At 37.1% G+C, this 21,788-nt stretch overlaps 2 protein-coding genes across 4 annotated transcripts in view; one reads left to right on the top strand and one right to left on the bottom strand.

The window, feature by feature from the left end:
* The window catches only part of LOC6034088 (ecdysone-induced protein 74EF), a 340,530-nt gene that overhangs the window by 112,403 nt on the left and 206,339 nt on the right, over positions 1-21,788 (bottom strand). The gene's annotated exons all lie outside the window — the stretch shown is intronic.
* On the top strand, positions 167-4,171 carry LOC119770060. 3 transcript variants are annotated; one of them, XR_005278637.1, is made up of 5 exons: positions 167-409; positions 3,099-3,124; positions 3,184-3,489; positions 3,549-3,666; positions 3,723-4,171. XR_005278637.1 is itself a non-coding variant. In XM_038264234.1 (5 exons), the coding sequence occupies exons 1-5, from the start codon at positions 252-254 to the stop codon at positions 3,868-3,870; spliced, it is 615 nt and encodes a 204-aa protein (XP_038120162.1). In that variant the 5' UTR covers positions 181-251; the 3' UTR covers positions 3,871-4,171. The 3 variants fall into 3 exon arrangements, 1 of the variants encoding a protein (XP_038120162.1); XM_038264234.1 differs by having other exon boundaries at positions 181-268; XR_005278638.1 differs by lacking the exon at positions 3,099-3,124.

The raw sequence follows: 21,788 nt of genomic DNA, 5'->3' as shown, positions 1-21,788 counted from the left end.
TTTATTCTCGAATCTAGATCAATGACCAGATATCGCCGGGCACATTGAAACGAGCAGACAAAAGCCCATCACATCACAGCCCAAGTGGGTGCTGAATTAAGCGGACAAATTAGGGCCGATTCGCCAATTGAGCTCGGAGGAAGCCTAAGTGGAGCAGACGATCTCTCGCGAGCAGTGCGCTATCGGTGCTTGGTCAGTGGAGAGTGTTTTTTTTTTTGGTTGTTTAGTTCTAAACGTTAAAAAAGTTGAAAATGTTGTTTTGGTTCCGGTAGTACTTTGAGTGGGGCTGGAAAAAGTGGCATGTTTTGACTGGGATTGATGGCTTTAATAACTTAATGTGGCCATTGTGTTCTGGGGCGGATTGCGGGTGAACTTGATCTTGGGAGGTCACCCCGGTTGGGCAAGTCAGGTGGCTTCCGGAGTGTGATAAGTTATTGTTTAAATCTACTGCAAAAACATAACAGATCTCCTTCAGGACGTGATAGACGCATTTGACAGTAGTCCTATAATTGTCTATATACATTGAGTTTCTATGTTCCATTTATTGTCTGCCTCATTAAAAATTTCATAATTTATTGGACCAATTAAAAAAATATTTTTTTTTCAAATCATATTTATGTAATGGAATTACATTTGAAATGCAATTTAATCAAAAAGTATAAAATTTCATAAATTTTACAATATGCATGCATGTTTTGAAATTTATAAGTTCAGAGTAATATATCGATTTGTTTTTAAAAATCGTTATTAAATATTTATAGTTAAGAATTAACCCACGCAGAATTTATTCGAATCCATACAATACAATCTACGGACAACATATTTTTTTAAATCACGTTTTGTTTATTTTCCGCCTTTAAATTCTCAATCAGTTTAAAATGAATCTTTTTTTCGAAAAGGTCAACACAAATGTTAATGAATGTTTATTTCCACTCATCGAATTTCCCAACAAAAAAACAAGAGCAGAAAATTTTACTATGCAAACAATTTCATCCTTTTTTTTAAATTATTTTCTTACTCCTAAACTAAAATGACAAAAATTTTAAAAAACATAAATGCTTTTTATTTTTTTTAATTTTCTTTCGGGCACATTGTGTCACTTTTTTAACTTCAAAATATTTAAAACTTATAAATTAAAATAAATTTGGATTAAAAAATCTACCAGAACATTTGAAAAATCCTGAAAAGTGATAAACCCTTTGAAAAAGGAAATTCAGTTCGAGATATCGCGATGTGACAAAATAAGGGCTATTAAGATGACCCGAGTAGACGGAAATAACGTGGTCATAACATTTTTTGATATTTGAAAATGCTAGATCAATAGCATTTAATGTTATTTATAACAAGATTTGTTATTCGCCGTTATGATTTTTTTTGTTATAGGATTGTTATTGTAATAACAGACTAATAATATTTTAAGTTATTCTTCGAACAAATCTTTGTTATTATTTTTTGTTATTTTAACAACTAATCCGATCATCCCAATAACAGTTGGCGGTATTCTTCCATAGCAAAAAAAATGTTGTTCCCAAGTTGATTTTGATTTTCAATCAATATCACACCAATAACAAATTTTGTTATGATAACATAAAATGTTTTCAAACACTTATGCAAAAATGGATTTTGTTATTGAAATGGCATAAATTTTGTAATTACCCGATCAGATGGTAATAACTAAATTCATGCCATTTCAATAACAAATACTGTTAAAATAACAGAAAGTGTTATGGAATATTCTTGCAAAATCTATTTTTGCATAAGAGTTCAATAACAGTTTATGTTATCATAACAAATGTTGTTATTGGTCTGGTTGTGTGAGAACAAAAACAACTTTGAAATAACATTTTTTGTTATGGAAGAATAACTCCAATTGTTATTAGGATGATCGGATTAGTTGTTAAAATAACAAAAAATAATAACAAAGATTTGTTCGAAACCCAAGTAACATTTTTTTCCAGGAGTTCTACAAGAGCTCTTCAAGATAGCTACAGCATAGCAGTTTGGACCGCGGTAGGATAAAATTCTCTTCAAAACTTCTTCAGGAGTTTGGAAGAGTACTTGAAGAGAGTTTTATCCTATCGCGGTCCAAACTGCTATGCTGTAGCTATCTTGAAGAGCTCTTGTAGAACTCCTGGAAAAAAATGTTACTTGGGAATATAACTTAAAATGTTATTAATCTGTTATTACAATAACAATTCAATAACAAAAAAATCATAACGGCGAATAACAAATCTTGTTATAAATAACAAAAAATGTTATTGGCCTAGTATTTTCCAATATCAAAAAATGTTATTCCGGCGTTATTTCCGTCTGCTCGGGTACCGTCTGCCCGGGGACACTGAGAAAAAATCATTTTTCACCAAATTTAAGCTTAAAGTTTTTTTTTTTCATTATTTCCAAAATGTTTTTTTGCAGGAGTTCAATTTCTTCATAAAGTATATTAAATTGCAAAAAATACGGATTTTGTTCTAAAACTTTCACAAAACATGCCCGTAAATTGAAAACAGTTTACTTTATCAAAAAATGTGCAACGTTATTTTCAGTTTTGATGTTGCATATTATTATGATTGATGGAATTTTTCTTGACAATAATTGAAATTTTTTTTATCAAAAAACGTGGACACCTTATGGCTCAAAAGTTATAGTTTTTCGTCCCCTAAAACATATCAAAAATTTCCAAAATGTAAAAAAAATATGGCTTTAGGAAAATTATTTTTATGTGAAACAATGTTTATATTTTTATGGAAACAATGTTTTTTGTATGGAGCATAGACAATAACTGACATCCCCCCACCCCCCAAAAGTGTCCACTTGGTTTATGGATGGTCCCTTACAGATTTTCGAATATATAAGTAAAATGTTTGTGTGGACAGTTGCCAAAATGTATGGTATCGAAGGATCTGCTTTTGACATAGGGAATTCAACGGAAAAGTTTTTTTTTTTTCAAATAAATAGAAAAACAAAATTAAAAATCAAGACCAGAATAAAGCCGTTGTTTGAATTATTAATTTCTTCATTTTAATAAAATTTAATTTTTATGTGTTCAATGATTTTCGATTACTTCAATTTTTTATTTTTTTTACTCCTCAAAATCTCAGAACTTGTATTTCCTTAACAATATTAGGTAATCATTTGAGAAATATCCATCCATGAACCAAAATAAACACATATTCTCCTCAACAGTCCCCGTGTGCTACGCAGTAATTCCAGAGGAACGTTACCAGATTAGCGAAGCAAACAACAATCCAAACAACGACTCTCCCAACCAGCGTTGGATCACCCAGCTCCAGCATTGTGTCGCAACTCGTACAAACTTCGGAGAGGTAAAGCTGGAACTGTGTCCAGCGCTACAGCTGTCGATCGAGTGCCTTGAAGAATCTCCCAGTAGAACTGGTGCCAACAGTTCTCTGAATATTGCAACCAAGTTGGTCGAGAGCTTGCCAGATGTGAGCAGAGGAATTTGCCAAAAGTATCAAACTAGGATTGAAGGTAAGAATGGTCGAACAAAATCTTCTTGAATAACTGAAAAGAAAGGCGTTTTCTTGCAGAACCGAGTTCAACCGAGTATCTTAAGAAATGTGGTGTTGAAACTACTTTAACATGCTTCAAAATTTTAGACAATATTTGGCAGGCTGAACTGTCCGGTTACACATTTGTCGAGTGTCAGTAAGTATTGAATATAAAGTGTGCTGACAGTGTTACCCAATTCAAACTTTTCCCAGAACTCTGAACTACGCTAGAGACTGCATCTACCACCTCCTGTCCAGCTGCAAATCCCCACCAGAGTCACTGAATGTGCTCAACCAGTTGCACCGAAATGTGATAAGAGACACTCCCTGCGACGGTTCGGAAAATGCAAACGATCCTTGAGCTCAAAAGCACGAAACATCAAGCCTTCCCCTCTCCTTTTGCAATAAATCGGATCGTGCAGCAAACACCTGCTGCCGGTGGCCTACACTGCAAACCAGAGCCAGGTTCGTTTCCCAGAACACGTAGAGTCAAACATAAATAATGCCCGCGCTGACAGAATGCGTCCAAGTTGTGATTCCTCATCGACCAACAAACCTGGCTGAGGGGAGAGCCCCGCCGGACCTGCATTAAATAATATAATTAACACCGCCTGCTGAAGAAAAATAATAATAAAGAAACGCTCGTAGACCCCTCGTCTAAAGCTGATCCGTTGGTACAGCGAAACTCTGCTGGTCGGACACGTTCCAATTTCGTGCGTTGACGAAGTCCAACCATCGGGGTTTCACCGTACCTTAACCCTTTTTCCATTGCAAACGCCCGCAAAAACCCAAACCCTCCTGGAGGGCATCGTAACCCTAGAATTATGAGCCGCAAATTAGACGTTGAGACAAACTGTCCAACTGACCATCAGTGGAGGACGGAAGGGGGCATTTTACGGCTTTGCAAAGTACTCAATTGTCACTTTTTGAAGGGGGTCGGTCTGTTTTTAGGTGATTGAGATGTTTTAGCGTTAGAGGAAAACAGTTGTTAGCGCGGAGTTTTTAACGGTTGCGGAAAGTTGCGGCTAATAGTTTGCATAGATTCCTAGTGTATCCCAGACTAGTTGCAGTTGATCGCAAAGGTTTCATACGCGAGTTAGTTTTAAGCAAAAAAATAAACATTTTTTAGAAAAAAAAATCCTAATTTGATAGAAAAGCAAAAAAAAAAACTCACTTATAAGAATAGTCCAATATGTGTGAATAGCCGAACCTCAAGTGATCACATATCTGTCCCATATGAAATAATAAGTGAAAATCCTGGAATTTCTCTAATTTCGCGTAAAACTTTTCAAAGTGGTCCTTTATTTGAGAGAACATGCTGCCATAATTATTCAAAGCCAATTTTTTAAATGCATCAACAAATGTGAATGACCTTACAATTTCTAACCGTTTTCAAGTTGAATGCGTATTCATATTGAAAAATCAAAAAATCAAATCAAATTATTCGCTCTACAGCATTGCCTTGGCGTTCTCGATTGCGAGATTCCTACTCGAAACTAGGTGTCCGTAGGCTTGATTGTTGAGGCAATTGCAAACCTCTTTTTACACCTTAGCTTCCATCCACCCCGGGATTCGAACTGACGACCTTTGGATTGTTAGTCCAACTGCCTACCAGCGACTCCACCGAGGCAGGACCCAGGGAGACGACTCCTACACCTGGACTGAGCTAACGACCTAACCTTTTTTAGGTTAGTCCGGGACCAACATTTACTTCCCTCTCCGACGGAAGGCGTGATCAGACAAATCTCGTCTCGAAAAATGCCACCGGGACCATCTGGGATCGAACCCAGGTCGACTGGGTGAGAGGCAATCACGCTTACCCCTACACCACGGTCCCGGCATTTATTACAATTTAAAACCAATACCACCCCTGCCTGAAATATATCCGATGATTTTCGATAGTGGAAAATTAAACTTTAATTTAAATTCTTTATAAAAGCAATTATTTCGAAATTTCAACATCAAGCCTTACATTACAAAAGGTAGGAAACTTTGTGTTTTTCCCTGTTTCTATGAAGACATGTTGCATCATTAGTTCGTCAAATATATTCAAAAATCTGTATATTGAGAACGGGGTTTCTGATCAATTGAGTGTCTTCGACAAAGTTGTGCTTCAAACTTTTCAGAAAAGAAAAAAAAATGGTAAGACTTTTAAAAAATATTAATTTTCTAAATCCGACTTTTTCACAATATATTGTATCGCGAAAATATTTTTTTTAAATCTATTTTTATTTAAATATATATTTTGGTTATCAAAAAGCTATGGTACATATTGATCAAAATTTGTTTAGAAGTGCTGTGTAGTGTTATTTTATTCGAAAATTCAGGAGATTTCCTCCAAAATTGCCTCAAATACATTCAAGTTAGGAGCAATAGTAGCTGAGAGTCTATGAAAGAAAAGCAAACAGGAAAAATCTAGTTTTTTTTAAAATAAATTACCAAAATAGCGTCAATTTTAAAAGTGCCGATAAAGCGTAAGAATGCGTCCGAGTCGCAATGTTAAAGAATCAAATTTTCATAAAAATTCCGTATTCTCGAAAATATTTTTTTCTAAAGAACGAAACAATTTACGATGGTTTTTTTTTTGGTACCGTAAAACGGGGTGACTTTGATAGGTTTGCGATTTTTCTGAAAAATTAAGAGTATAATTAAAATACGTACGGAATTGTTTAGAATCATACTGACCGTGGTAGAGAAGTGATCAAAGTACCTTAAAAAGAACTTTTCATAAAATTTTGAAAAGTATAAAAAGTTAGTTAACTTTTGTTAAGAAAATATTGATGAAAGTCGTTATTTTAAACTTCTCAAAGTGTCATGATTTTCTCAACATGATTTTGAATCGGCAAACGGAATGAATTTTCGGATTCTTTGAACAACTTTTCACTAGGAGAAGGTTAAATAATTTTGTAAATAATAATTTAAATGTGTTTTTGAAACACAATCAAATTTTTTCCAAATTTATAGGCAATTTCAGTTGAACAAATGTCATGTAAAAATTTAAATTTTGTGATTGCTTCGAATTCAGTATAAAATGCAATATAAATCGATAATTTTATAAACAAAATTTGCTATAACAAATTTCAGGCAAAAAATCCAACTTTTTAACAATTTTACCTAAAATTTATTGGTTTTTTGTTAAAAAGCTAACTGAGTTTATAAGTTAAGTAAATATAAACAATGATTTTTTTCTTAAAAACTGTATCAGCTACTTAGGTGATGGTACATTTACCGTACAAATAAAATTGGAACATCTTAAATATGATTTTAACAAGAAAAACTATGACCATCAAAATCACCCCGGAATATAAACTTAGAATTTTTAACGTAACTATTTTTCTAAACACTATTGCTAAAACTTTTTTTCCAAAATAGTGCATGGCCTACCCCAATACATGTGTCAAAAATAATAATTTCGAGAAAAACCTTACCTGTTGGAAAATATTCCAAAAACAAATTGAAATCCTATCAGAGTCACTCCGGTTTACGGTATTGAAAATCGAATTATTTTTAAGGATGTCAACAGCAGCATCACTGTATTATTGTGTGACAATTTGTCATATTTTAGTATTAATTAGGTCATGTTTTAGGATTGAGTTAAAATATCTGTAAGATAGGTTTGATATGTGATATTTTGTTTTGCCCTTCCAATGACCTCAATCAGAGCCGAGGGAAAAAGATTTGAATAACATAAACACTAGGCTTACTTATTTTTTTTAAACTTTGGGCTTTGCCCTGATAAAAAAAAGTTATCCTTTCAAATTATAACTGGTTCGGCAATTGAACAGAACTTTTTTAATCTTTTAAAAAATTAACTTTGAAAATTATCAAAACTTGTAATTCAAATGATTCTCAGATTATGATTATAAAAAAATCGAAGATAATATTAAATATTATCTTCGATTGTAAGCAAAATTTTAGGAATATTTGTTGTGCTATAGCTATCGCTAAATTACAAAAAAAAAAATGTCAAAAAATGGTCGAACTCACATAAAGTAAAAGCCAATCCCCTAAAACTATGCAATGCTTCTTTTTAGAAACAAAATAGTTACATAACTTATTAATTTTTGGCGATTTTTTAGATTTAAACCCATTCAGAGCCGTCACAGGTCGCTGCTACGCGAGGAGTGTGAACTTAAAGTTCTGCTACACGTGGCCCGCAGTTGAACGGTGAAGAGAGGGCAAAGAAGTGAGGAATGACTGAACCCTGGGACTCTGGTTTTCACATAGGTGCTTATAAACATAAAATTTGGCCATAAAATGTGATCTCCTCGTTGCGAGGTTATTTAGTAAAAAAACGAAATTTAAAAATTAAAACATTCAACCCAATCATTACCGCTTACCATTTGTTAAATGAAATAATTAGTGTTCTAAAATTTAATAAGTAACATACAAACAGAAATACTTCCGAGCTCTTTGCAGGGTTAAAGTGCGCAGGAATCGCGTTCACGCTGCGAAAAGGAGCACGAAAGGTGCGCACCTAATCACGCACACTAGCACGCAGACTAGCTTTTTTATGATACTTTTTCCTTCTTTTTTCAAAAAGAAGTGTTGTGCACCTTGACATCGATTACGGACGTCGACGGCAATCGGCTGTGGTGTGCGTTCCATTCGACCCGATCAACCAATCACCGCAGCAGCACCTTAAACGAGGGGGGGGGGGGGAAGTTGATCGGGCTGTTTTCGGAACCCTACGACGACTATACAGACTCATGACTTGGGTTCCTTCTGACAAACCACACACAGCCATGTGCAGTGCGCCCAGAACACCGTCGGGGTGCGTAATTGATGCTGTTGAATCATTTCCCTTTCCCACAAAGTTTTTGTTTTCGACTTTTTTTTCAAGTCATTCAACGGCAACAGGTTTTCATTGAAACTTAATGTCTCCGCACACCGCGATTATTGATTTCCGTTACATATTTGAGGGCATTTCGCTGCACGCCGGATTATCGCGACTTTGATGGGCGTAATGGAGGGCAGCAGCAGGGGTTGGGTTGGTGATAGGTATACGTGTTTGTCAGAAAAGTTATTTAAAAAAACGCGATCTATTTTTTTCTCAATGTTCCTGATCATAACCAACAACTTTGCTAAAGATACTAAACCGGTTAAAGAAATCCTTCCCAAGGTACAGATTATTGAATAAAGTTTAGGCTGGTACAAATTTTATTGAAAGTTTTTTTTTTAAGATTCCTAAACCCATGAATGTTTTGCACAAATTCATGCATTTTATAGATGAAAACATGGGAATATTTATGAAGTCATGAAAAGCATTATTCAAAAATTTACGAATAAAATTTTACGACGTAAATTTAGATAATCAAAAAATCATGAATATTTTTCAAGAATTCATGAAGTTAAGTCATAACATCAAAAAAATCAGTCATGAAAACATGAACATTGATCTGCATGATTTCATGAATAAAAATTCATGGAACTGTTTTAGCTGTTTTCATGAATTTTCATTCACGACTTCATGAATTAAATTCCTGAATTCATGAAAGGCATCACGAAATCATGAACAAAATTATCCACTAAATCATTTGTGTGTGTATGCCTTGCCTCGGTGACCCATTTCTACGCTGGGTATTTTACGATGGGATTCAAACGTTTTAAGAACTTCCGAACCCTTGTCAAATGTACAAAGACCCAGCGTGTATTTAGTTGGTAGTAACAGTACTGTCCTTATTCCTAATTATAGCCATTGCTCACCAAGCCGTGATGGCGTAGTGGTTAGCATTTTTGCATACCAGTCCAAAGGACGGGGGATCGAACCCCACCTCGAGCGACTGTGATTTTTGGTTTCAAATATTTCTAAGTCTAATAATTTCTCGTTAGGGGCAGATGGATGGAGGTAACAAAATTATTCACAAATTCATGAGTCGAAATTATTAATTCTCGCACACGTTTTTTTCCGATTAGAATCATTTTCGGCGTGTTTTTGTAAAACAACTGACCTAGTGTAAAATGCATTTTAAATAAAAAAGTTGAAACTTTGGCATGTTATTAAACTTTTTATATTTATTAGTTTTCAAAATATGCAGGTATTTAGTAGAGTTTTTTTTCGTCGAAATTTTTTTTTCTAATTGTTTTCAGTTGGTTAGACTTCTATTCCCCTTGAAATTTTGAAGTTTAAAAAAAAAAATAATTTGCCTCCTGATTTTTCAGAACAATTCTGAAGGGGGGGGGGGGTCGACATAAACTTTGAAAAATATTTGCAACGGCTTTATCATTTTTAAAAAAATAACATCGAAAGAAACAAAAAAAAATACAATAGCTTTAAAAAATCTGTCACCATTTCCTGATGGATATTACCATCTGTGTTTTTCGGCGTTCCCAGATGTAATATTATCATGATTTTTTTCTGTGTACTAAGGTTACAAAATTAAAACTAATTTATTACAAAACAAGAACTTTAAGAGAAGGAGCGATTTTTTACTTATTATTATTAAAAAATACAGAGTTTTTTAAAGTCCTTTAAACATATGAAAGACAATAGCTTATAGGACCTTTTCAAAAAAAAAAATCTAGAAATTTAAGATGATGCTGAATAAAATAAAATGAATATCAGAAAATGCATATAACTTGAAAACGGTGATTTTTGAATTATTCTCAAAACCTAACAAAACCTGAACAAAAATCATATTTTTTTCAAATAGCTCTGGTACCCGTGCACTCTCAAACTCTAGCATAAATAAAAAAAATATAGTTTTTGGTAATTTAACTTTCAAATATAAAAAATGAAATGAAATAATCGGAATATCTGTGCCCCATGAATTGTAAATTGCTGTTCTGGTAAAAACAATAATTATAAAAAAAATTCAAAGATTGAAAAAAAACTCTCAATTTAATTTGTAAATACAACCTAAAATACAACATGAATGTGAGGAAGGCACCAACCACCTGAAGGTGGGTTAAGTAACGTTTTGATGTAGAAAATACTTTGACAAATTTTCATCAAATTAGAAAAAAAACCTACATAGAATTGATCTGCGAAAATGTACAAAATGATTCAGAAGCTATTTTAAACCAAAATCAAGCTTTTTGCCTTCCTCACCTTACTGAGGAAAGGCTATAAAATCACTCGAAAACTGAACTTCTCAATTAGACCTCCTAGACCCACCTTCATGTATACCTATCGACTCAGAATCGAATTCTGAGCAAATGTCTCTGTGTGTGTGTGTGTGTGTGTGTGTGTGTGTGTGTGTGTGTGTGTGTGTGTGTGTGTGTGTGTGTGTGTGTGTGTGTGTGTGTGTGTGTGTGTGTGTGGGGATGTGCACCAAAAAATATGCACTCGATTATCTCAGCACTGGCTTAACCGATTTGGACCGTTTTGGCCTCATTCGATTCGTCTTTGGGTCGCATAAGTCCCTATTGAAAATTATGAAGTTTAGTAAAGTACTTCAAAAGTTATGCTAAAAAAACAATTTTGACTAAAGTCCGGAAGATTGTAAAAAGGGTGGGTTTTGTAAGAAACCCCAGCATGTTATACATTTTTAGAAAGGTATTCAAAAGACCTTTCCAACGCGACCAATACATTGAAGATCTGACAACCCTATCAAAAGTTATTAGCAATTAAGTGTTATTTATGCACTTTGTGGAAGCCGGATCTCAGATATCACGATGAAAACGTTGTCCGGATCTATCATGCAACCCGTCGTTGAACAGGTAATCAAAAGACCTTTCCAACGCGTCCAAAACATTGAAGATCTGACAACCCTATCAAAAGTTATAACCACTTAAGAGTTATTTATACACTTTTTGGAGGCTAGTTCTCAGATATTTAGATGAAAACGTATTCCAAATATATCATGCGGCCTATCTTTGGATAGGTAATTTAAAGACCTTCCCACGAGCCTGTCTATTTTGGACAGCATTACCCTTTGAATGAGAGGAAGGCACCAACCACCTAAGAGTGGATTAAGTAACGTTTTTAAAAGCATTAGTATAAGTAGTGAAAAGCAGCAGTTTGCATGGAAATAGATATTTTCATCGCATTAAGCGATTGAACACTGTTAAGAGTATGTTTACCAATGCCTAAGGCTGGTATAAATTGTATTAAAGTTTTTGATAACAAATATTACTACTGTTTCAGGAAATTGTAAAAATGTAATGATTTAAAAGAATACAAAAAATAAAATGTGCATGAACTTGATGTAACGCAGATCATCGCACTTCTACACAAGGAATCTATTTTTCGCGCGCAATTCAACACCCTACCCGGCGCGGTTACGGTGGCGATCACACACTCAAACGCACCATCGCTTGTCATTGACCTGAATTGCGTGCAGCGCACTTGCACTCTATGCAAACCAGAAGTAGCAGGGTACCTAAACCTACAGTTGCGTCGTTCCTCTCTGTGCGTGCACTGCGTACAAATCGGAACCAGACCGGCGATCTGATCTGCCCATGGCAGATGGCAAGACCTGCTGCTGTTTTATTTAACTTTAAAGAGACACGATTCTGGCAAGTGTCTCATAAAAATCAAACGCGAATTAATTTTGACAAATTGTCACCACCAACAAACGCGTGTTCGTGCGCGGAAACGTGGGTTTCCAATTTAAATAATAACATCATGCATGGGTGACGGGGTGGTTCTGGGCCACCCCCGCGCGCTTTTCGGGGTCCCAATCACGCAGGGGTGAGGGGAGCACGGAGGGAAATTTAGGGGTTGAATCGGTTTGTGAGGTATTTTTCAAGTCTTGAATTGTTTTTCATGATTTCTCAACTTGATAATTCGGAATGAAATCAAGCAAACAACTTTTCTCCGTGCCCACCCCTAGCTCACGTGAGTCTTGGCCACCCGGGTCAGACAATTTGCGGGGGCATTTCGCTGGCATAGACCAGTAGTACCAACAGAAAGGTAGTGAGAAACGTGCAAGATATGCAAAATAAGGCAGGCAGGCCTGACAAAGTGCAGCGCAAACCACCGTTTCCACCTGCCTTGGGCGCCCCCCTGAAAGGGCTCTTTGAACAGGGGCTTGGACGTGGATCATTATAAATCAAAGATCTATCGAGAAGCTGTCAGTTTAATGGAGTGGCAGCTTTTGGCACTATTGGACAGAGCTCTGGGCAGAGTGCCAGGCAGTAGATCGAGCGCTGATGCCCTTTGGAGAGTGTTGGAGTTTTGCAGAGTTGGCACCAAATTTGGGATGTGATTAAGATGTTGGGAATAGTTCTTCAGAAGCATGTTTCGGAGTATGTCAATTATGGTGCAATTGGCTAAACTTTTAAAAATGTTCTCTGTTGGATCAAAAGCAGAAGTTAAAAAAAATCTATTGCCATTATCTTTTTAGTTGCAAATTTAAAATTTAAAACCTGTTTACCCATCGAGAAAGAACGGTTGTTCCACCGTTATCTCGCTGTATCGTAATTGTCTCACAAACCATAAACAGCTTAATCACTCCAGCAAGGACATCCACATTTTGTGCGACTCTTGCGTCCGTCTCCGCCAATCCCTTTTACAGATGTTTCCGACCACGTCGTTCTGTCCAAACACTTGGACCCAACTTTGGTCGTTCCGTTATCCGCTGTTGGCCACTTGTCCCAACTGGCTCACCCTGAAAATGAGAGTGATTTTGTTGTTGTTGTTGGTTTGCTGCGTGTTCCATTCCGTTCGTTCAGAACTACCTTTTGCTGCGTTTTACGCGTATTAACAACATCCTGCAGAAACACGCACTGGAAACTGGTCAACGAGGGTCAACCGGTGTGCATTTCAGCGCGGAATCTCCAACCCACAGACATTCCAGTTTTTTTTTCTTCTTCTTCTTCGTGCTGCGGTGCAAGACATACTTTTCCCCACTCCCCACTCAAACAGGCGTCGATTCCATCAAGGGCCGTCAATCACAAACGGCCTGGAGTGCCAGCCGTTTCCTGCGCCGATAAATCATTTCCCAAATCTGCGCCGCGTGGTCCGACTCACGCTACCAGCCCAAGACTCAACCCGCTCCCTCGACAGACAGCTGGCCGATCAGGCTCAATAGATCGGACCAACCCGGGCTTATGTCACTTGTTATGAATAACATAAATTAACGATGTCTGCTCCCCGCTCGCGTGGCTCCACGTGGCGTCCACACACGAAAAAATCTGCGCGCATTAATTTCAGTTTCGTGTAATGCATGCGACATTGATCTCACACGGCAGCAGCAAAACATTCTTTCCTAAAACAGAACAGAGCGTTTATTGTTGTTGTCACAACTTTGCACCAGACATCAACAGCTGCTGCCGAGAGTGCTGCTGCCATCGATTGCGTGTTCAGGGAATCAGCACCGGTTGACCACAATTCCACACACAAACCGTCGACGTCATGCTCACTTTTTCGATGTTGCAATTTTTATGCTTGTGCTAGTTATGCAACAAGTGGTCAAAAGATGATTTTTTTTCGAATGCTGGAGAAATCATGTTTTGCAACGAGTTGCATACCTCATTTAATGCAATTTAACAAAACATTTTTTGAATAGGATTCTCGAAAAACCAAAGCAGTTTTGAAAAGTACTATTTTTAGATATAAGTGCTGTAAAAGTGAACTTTTCAACTTTCAACATTGAGTGCTATAATGAACATTACATCACAACAAAAGTTGTGATAGGTAGGCCGTTTGATCACAATATAATTTCAATGGCGATATTTGGCAAACATCCCTGCATTCTCAAAATTAAAAAAAAAAATTGGTAAAACATATTTGGAAACTGTTTAACTGTATATGTACAACGATAAAAAACAAGATTAAACAACATATCAAATCACTTATTTTCATTTTAATGCAAACAAATAAAATTGACAAGCCTACAGTTTTTCGATGGATTAACTATGGTCCCCTTGAACCGAGCCGCCAAGTTGGAACAAAAAAAATCCCTTTTTAATCCATTGCGGTCCTACAATGGGCCAATGCTCCCAGAAAAATAAGCTTTATCGTTGTGAACAATAATATCAAAAATTTAAGCTTAATTTGAGGCTATATCACAATCCAAAGAATGACCCATACCCCAAAGTAAACCATTCCCCAGAATGAATAATTTCCTGGAAATGTTTATTGCTGATTTTTTACCAAAAGATGGGATTTTTTATGAGAATAATGAAATTGAAAGAGATTTAGTATTTTTTCAAGAAGAGATTTGAAAATATCACTAAGAAGGGTAAATTTTTAAAATAATTGCAATTTTCATAGAGTTAAACTTTTTTTTTTGTGGTAGCAGTCGTGGCTGACTATTTACGGTGTTCGCTTTGTAAGCGAATGGTCCTGGGTTCGATTCCCAACTGCTCCCAACGAGAAAGAAACGCAAAATCAAAGTCGCTCGAGTCGGGGTTCGATCCCCCATCCTTTGGATTGGTAATCAAAAATGCTAACCACTAGGCCATCGCGACTTGGTAAGCTAAGACTGGAATTAGGAATACTGTTATTACCAACTATATACGCGCTGTGTCCTTGTCCATTTGACAAGTGTTCGTGAGTTCTAAATAACGTTTGAATCCGATTGGTGCAAACGTTCTTCAGGGCGGGGCTTGTCGATAAAGCTGAAGTACCTCGCGCTCGGCTAGCCAGCGTAGAAATGGGTCACCGAAGCTCGGCAGAGCTTAACACCTTCCAAATGCCTATGCGAGTTATTTGCATGTACACACACACAGTTCAACTTTTGTTTTTTTTTGTAATATTTAAAGATTTGAAGACAAATATAAAAAGGGATAGTTAATAAAAGAGGTATTAAATTTATAAATATTTATTTTTCTTTATAAACTTTCTGGTTTTGGCGAGCAGTTAAAAATAAAATGTTTTAGAAATATTTTTAAATGATCAGGGATAATTTAATCGTAAAAAAATCTTTTTCCCTGGCGATTTTTCTTTACCCCCTGAAGAGAGAGGATGCGAATCACGCAAATGAAATTCGCTCATTTACAACATGGATTTTGAGGCTAATTTTGCAAACCGCCAGTGGGGGTGACTATGGGTCAAAAACGAACTCTCGTAATTTCTTAGTAACAAAAACAATTTAAATAACATCGAAAATCTTTCAACGTAGATTTGTTCTTAGATAGTTTACTAACATTTTCCCAAAATATGGGGGATTTTGATGAACACTACCTTGAATGCTAATAGTTTGAAAATTGACCCAATCTCAGCCCTTAGAGGGGGTGACATTGGGTCAAATGAAACTAAAATGATGCTCAAATACAACAAAATGTTAAAAACAAATCATCCAACAGTGTTTCTTGTTCGAAGGAATCGTATTGACATGCTACAATTTGGGTAGTTTACGAGCAATTCCAACATTTTGGCCAAAAAGGACAGCTGTCAAAATAACAGTGTTCTAGGAACGAGATTTTTCAGCGAAGTCATCTTAAGATGTCCCCTACACAACCCATTTAGCAGAAGAATCTTAGAAATGGTAAAATCCGTAAAAAATCACTTTGACCCTATCTCACCCCCTCAGACCCAATGTCACCCCCACTGACGGAACATTATTTCGCGGCATTTCTTGACCAACATTGTTATCTTTGACAGCTCGAAGTAGAAAAACACATTTTTTTATCATTCGATATTTCACCTGGAAATCTTAAAAAGGGGTAAATAAAATTTTTCTGGTGTATTTTGCACTATCGTTGTATTTTTAACTAACACTGACCTTTAGAACCCTATTCTCGTAACATTTGGGAAGACAAATATGCAAAGTAAAAACCGTGTAGCCTCAAACGTGATAGCATCGTATTTACAAATTGTATAAATGCTCAATAATCAGTGTGGAAAATAAATTATTTATAATTGTTTTATTTTTTGCAAAGGAAACAAATCAATTCAATTTAGTAAAAAAAAACATTTCTTCAAAAATAAGACCAGCGCAAGTTTTAATTCAAGTGTTTTGTCTCCATTTCTCTTCAAGGTCAGGGGGCTTAAAATAAGCGTATTCTTACATAAATGGAAACAAATGTTATGTTTCGAGTACATTTTATATCTTTAATTTTCGTTTTACATGGATACCTAAGTCTCCGCCAACTCACACAGGAGTTGCCCCGACTCCTCTTCGATTTGCGTGAAACTTTGTCCTAAGGGGTATTTTTTGTCCCTGATCGCGAATCCGAGGTCCATTTTTTGATATCTCGTGAAGGAGGGGCGGTACGACCCCTTCCATTTTTGAACATGCGAAAAAAGTTGTGTTTTTCAATAATTTGCAATAATAATTTTCAATAATTGCAGCCTGAAACGGTGATGAGATAGAAATTTGGTATCAAAAGGACTTTTATGTAAAATTAGACGCCCGATTTGATGGCGTACTCAGAATTCCGAAAAAACGTAATTTTAATCGAAAAAAAACACTAAAATAGTTTAAAAAAGTCTCCCATTTTCCGTTACTCAACTGTAAAAATTTTTGGAACATGTCATTTTATGGGAAATTTAATGTACTTTTCGAATCTACATTGACCCAGAAGGGTCATTTTTTCATTCAGAACAAAAATTTTCATTTCAAGATTTCGTGTTTTTTCTAACTTTGCAGGGTTATTTTTTAAAGTGTAACAATGTTCTACAAAGTTGTAGAGCAGACAATTACAAAAATTTTGATGTATAGACATAAGGGGTTGGCTTATAAACATCACGAGTTATCGCGATTTTACGAAAAAAAGTTACTTTTTGCGTTTCTCTTTGTTTCGTCGTCCGTGTCTGTCGCGGGTGACCATTAACGGCCATGATCGTCGACGACCAAGATATTTGTATGTATTTTATCTTATCTATTAACCCTCTACTGCCCTAATTGTTTTTCCGAAAATTTTAATTTTTCCCGTGATTAGGAGGTCATTTTGAGCAACTTTACGAAAAACTTTACTTGTCTTATTTTTTTTTTTTGGTTTTTTATTTTGATTATTTTAAATTGCATACATCTTGTTTAGTTTATGTTTGTTTTTGGTAGTATTTGGCCTATTCTACCACCTTCTATCATTACATTTTGCCTATCGTATTTTTCCATGCTTTTATAGTCACTTTTTCAATTTTTTCTTGTTTTTTACATTTTTTTTTCTTCTATAACATTATGGTGCCATTTTAATCATTTAAATTGTAAAAAAATGCGTAGAAGCATACTCTAGGATTCTAGAAAAAATACTGCATACTACTCTTTTACTTAAAATATAAGAAAACGTTAGTAAAAAACACAGCCAAAGTTGACCCCTAAAAAAAAAACATTTTTATAAACATTGAAAAAGTCACATAAAGAGTTCTTCTATCCAACGCTTTTCAAAGATCAAAAATGGGTTGAAAAATTGATTTTTGGCGATTATTTTTTTAAGTCGAATCCCGTCCAAACGCGGGGTTGGGTTGAACAATTCGGTGCAAAATTTGTCAGATTTTGCCTATTAATTTAATCAGAGATTTAATTGGTGATGAAATTTTCAAATAGATTTGAGTTAAATGTTCAAAATAAGTCACCCCTAACAACAATTGCGTCAAGTGAGCACAACGTCACCTATGACATGCACTGGTGACATTTTCGTGCGAGGACCAACCGTTTGCCCCCAGAAACGCACACACACACACACACACACACTCTCCAGCGCGGGGGGGGGAGTAAATAATTGAAATTTTAATGGAAACTGCTGCCCCCGTTGATCATTTTCGACGTTTTTCGCGTGAGATCGCGATGAAAACATGGGGGGGAAAATTGGTCCTGCTGCACTCCGCGGTCTGGTCTGGGCCGCAGGTGGGCGTTGTTGGAGCCGGTGCAAGCTTGCCGGGGGATTACATGTGCTCGCCGTCGTGTAAAGCCGCGTGTACCTTTCGATAGCTCTTTGGCAGGGCTCTTGACGCACAGACCATGGTGCGCGGGACGTGTGGAACAAATTGTTACAAAAGTTTAGCGTTTCGCGGGGAATGCTGAGATTCGAACGCTTCCCACCAGGAACAAATGGTTTGTTTTAAGATATTATCGAAAAAATTGTTAAATTTCATTACATTGTGAATACTGTTTTTGTTTATTTTGTAGAACAAAAGTTGCACAGAAGTGAAGTGATTCTGTAATATTCAGTAATTTGAGAAATATAAGGTTCTCAAAGGGTGGTTACTATTACTAAGTCACCTAAAAACATCGCCCCAGTCACGTGATAAATTTCCACACCCTGGGGCAGCCCTGTTCCAAGGTGCAAATGGATTGATCGATCGGCGAAAAAAACATTGTTATTCATACTTCTTAGCCGTAAAAGCCGCTAAGAAAGATATCCAATCCACCGTAATGTTCCCGCATAGAAGGGGAACCCATGCCCATGCGGTTCGGCCTGTCACTTGTCGTTTGGCCCAAAGTTCACTTCTAGCCAGACATCGGCCGTATTATCTCAAACGGCTGCAGTCCACGTTGGTGCAGAGTCGCGTGCAGTACCGAACCCCAGTCAGACTTATGATGCTTATTAATTTTCAATAAATTCCACGTGTGTGTGTCGGTGTGTCTGACTAAGTTGCTGTTCCGCCAGTTGACACAATCGTGCTTATGCTTTCCGACGTAATAATTTGTATCATTATTTTCATGCAGCTTTGCGAACGCCACCACCAGACGTCGCAGACTTGAGTCTGCGAGATCGCGACGACTTATGCTGCCCGCGCCCGTAATGATCGAGTCAATTAGTGCACAGCCGACGTCTGTGACGAGCCAATAACAATTAGATACTTATCGAAATAAACATGTGCGATACTTTGCACTTCATTACACACACGAGCGGGCTTTGCAGTTGCTTTGACAAACCGTTGACGGAATGTGATGCAGATCTTCGCGTGGAGTTCTGACGACTCGGGGCTTAGCGCTAATCTGACATGTACAATGACGGCGTTCTGGCAGGCTTAAGCTCAGACAATTCTTAAAAAAAGGGTGCATTTCTAGGTCACCACCACCATTGTGACAGACGCCAACGGGGGGGTTGCATTCAAGGGTTGCCTTAGAGGTTCACAGGTTGAAAGGCTTTTAACGAGAGGATTTGTCCACCGTGCCTCCATAACTTGAGTCATGTGCCTTTCTTTATTCAAAGTCTAACCCGCTGCAAGATTTGATCACCGAATCGTTAAAAGGAGGGCAGTGTACGGCCCAAGATTCGATCATTAGGGTTAATAAAGTTTGCTCTGATTTTGCAGCATATTGGTGCCTTTTTCTTATTTCTTCGCTTCCCTTGCAGACGGTGATTTAGGCGGATTGCGGACTGGATTTCGCCATGTGATGTTATGCATTTCAAGGAGGACAGGACCTGAACTGATCCTCAACACCGTAACACACCCATCCTCAACGCGCACTACGGACAAGGAAAGGGCTTTGGAAGACGGGAAGTGATGATACTCCACTTTTTCAAGGGGATAGGGGAAAATCTCCGCGTACCCCCTTGATGATTTTTTTTATTTCAGAAAGACAAAATAGAGCAATTTTCTACCAAAACTGGAAATTGATTTTATTTGTATTTTTTGATTTGGCTCAAACTTTGTGGGCTATTTTGTGCCATTGGATCACCCATACAAGTCTCCATATCGACGTCGTCGTGCTATCTTGTCGCACCCGCCATTTTGACGTTCCGAGAAAAACGCGTTTTAATTTTTGACCTTGAATATACAAAAACGAGAGCACGCAATGTAAACAATAACAAACACGTTTTGTTTAAGTGACCATTCTGTGCATTGTCCCGAAGTTTGGTTGAAGTTGGTTGCTGGAGTCCCGAGTTATAATTACAAATGTTTACGGTAGTCTAGCTTGTACGTGCGACAAACGCATCCTGACTTTCCAGGCCTGAAATCCCTTTGGCCTTTTGTCGCACTTACATCAATTTTCATGGAGTGACAAGATAGCACGACAAGATTGAAACTACTTTCATATATAAAGTGACAAAAATGCACGGAGTTTTTTCGGTTTTTGTTGAATATCTCAGGATTGAAATCGAATTTTGGGGATCTGTGAAGGTCAAAAGGTGAGGCATTGTGAGCTGCACAAAATGGCGTTCTTAACTCAATTTGGCCCAAAATGCACGTACGACAAGTTAGCACGATGGCGACGATATGATTGTGGCTGGTGTCCATACAACAATGGTACGTAAATATTCAAACAGTTGTAACTTTTGAGTGAATTTTCTAATCAATTTGGTGTCTTAGGCAAAGTTGTAGGTATTGATGAGGACTATTGAGAAAAAATAGGTACAGTACCTACAACTTTGCCGAAGACACCAAATTGATCAGAAAATTCACTCAAAAGTTACAGCTGTTTGAATATTTACGTACCATTTTTGTATGGACAGCAGCCAAAATTGTATGGAGACTTGTATGGGTGAACCAATGACACAAAATAGCAAATTTGGTCATAGGGATGGCCCCCACAACGTTTGAACCAAATCAAAAAATACAAAAAAATAAAAATGGTCGAAATCGGCCGAATTCGTAGAGAGTTGTTGAATAGTCGTCTTTCAGAGTCCTCCCAAAAAAAACCAAAAAATTCAAAACAACTCCCCCTCCAAACTGGTGCACCCATTTGTCCCAACCGCCTGACAAATGGGCCGTTTTGTCTAGCGGGTGGCTTTTATTGTTCCATTCCGCACCGGGGATAATTGTCAATTGATTGGGGCCTGGAGTGTGATTACATCTGTTGGCGGCCCGGGTACACCGCGAGTTGCGTTTGGAGCGCTTAATTGGCCCTTCTTGGCGCAAACAGAACGGTTTACAAACTTGCAAAGTTGGCTTTGGAGGGGATTACAATCTACTTACGATGGTGATTTATTTACAGTTGGGGGTGGTAGAGTCTTACCTGGAATGAAAAGAGAGGAATATTTGTTTGAAAATATTTTATGTTTAAGTTTTTTTTTTTTTTTTAAATGACATTTGAACTAAAATTTAAATTAAATAATTTATAAAACCAAGTAAATCTTACAGTAGCTCTCCTTCCCGAAGTGCACAACCAGTACCTGGTCAGCGATACTGTCCTCATTTCTGGGTTTTTCCAATCGCTAGAGTGCACTAAAGTGCGTTTGTCGCGGCTGGTTTGAAGTCGCTCACCAAGACCCCAGAAGTGCCGAACCCCCTCTCGCCACCTTGTGTGACTTTTGCAAGCTTTACCAACGAATTTGCAGAGCACAGAAGGCTTACGAGGGGCGACAGTGCGGAAAACTTCAACATTTTTTATCGCGATTAGACTCCAAGAAGTGGACTGATTCGATCGCATATGGCCGGGTGTCGGTGAGTACGCACTTTGTAGACAGAGCTTGTACCACTGCTTTAGTAGTTTCGATTAAAAGTGAATTTCTGCGTAATATATTTTTTATGTTTTTATACACTGAGGTCTCTCATCA

This window comes from Culex quinquefasciatus, chromosome 3 (genome assembly GCF_015732765.1).
Source record: "Culex quinquefasciatus strain JHB chromosome 3, VPISU_Cqui_1.0_pri_paternal, whole genome shotgun sequence".
Taxonomy (NCBI): Eukaryota; Metazoa; Arthropoda; class Insecta; order Diptera; family Culicidae; genus Culex; species Culex quinquefasciatus.
This window is presented reverse-complemented; position numbering and strand designations above follow the sequence as displayed.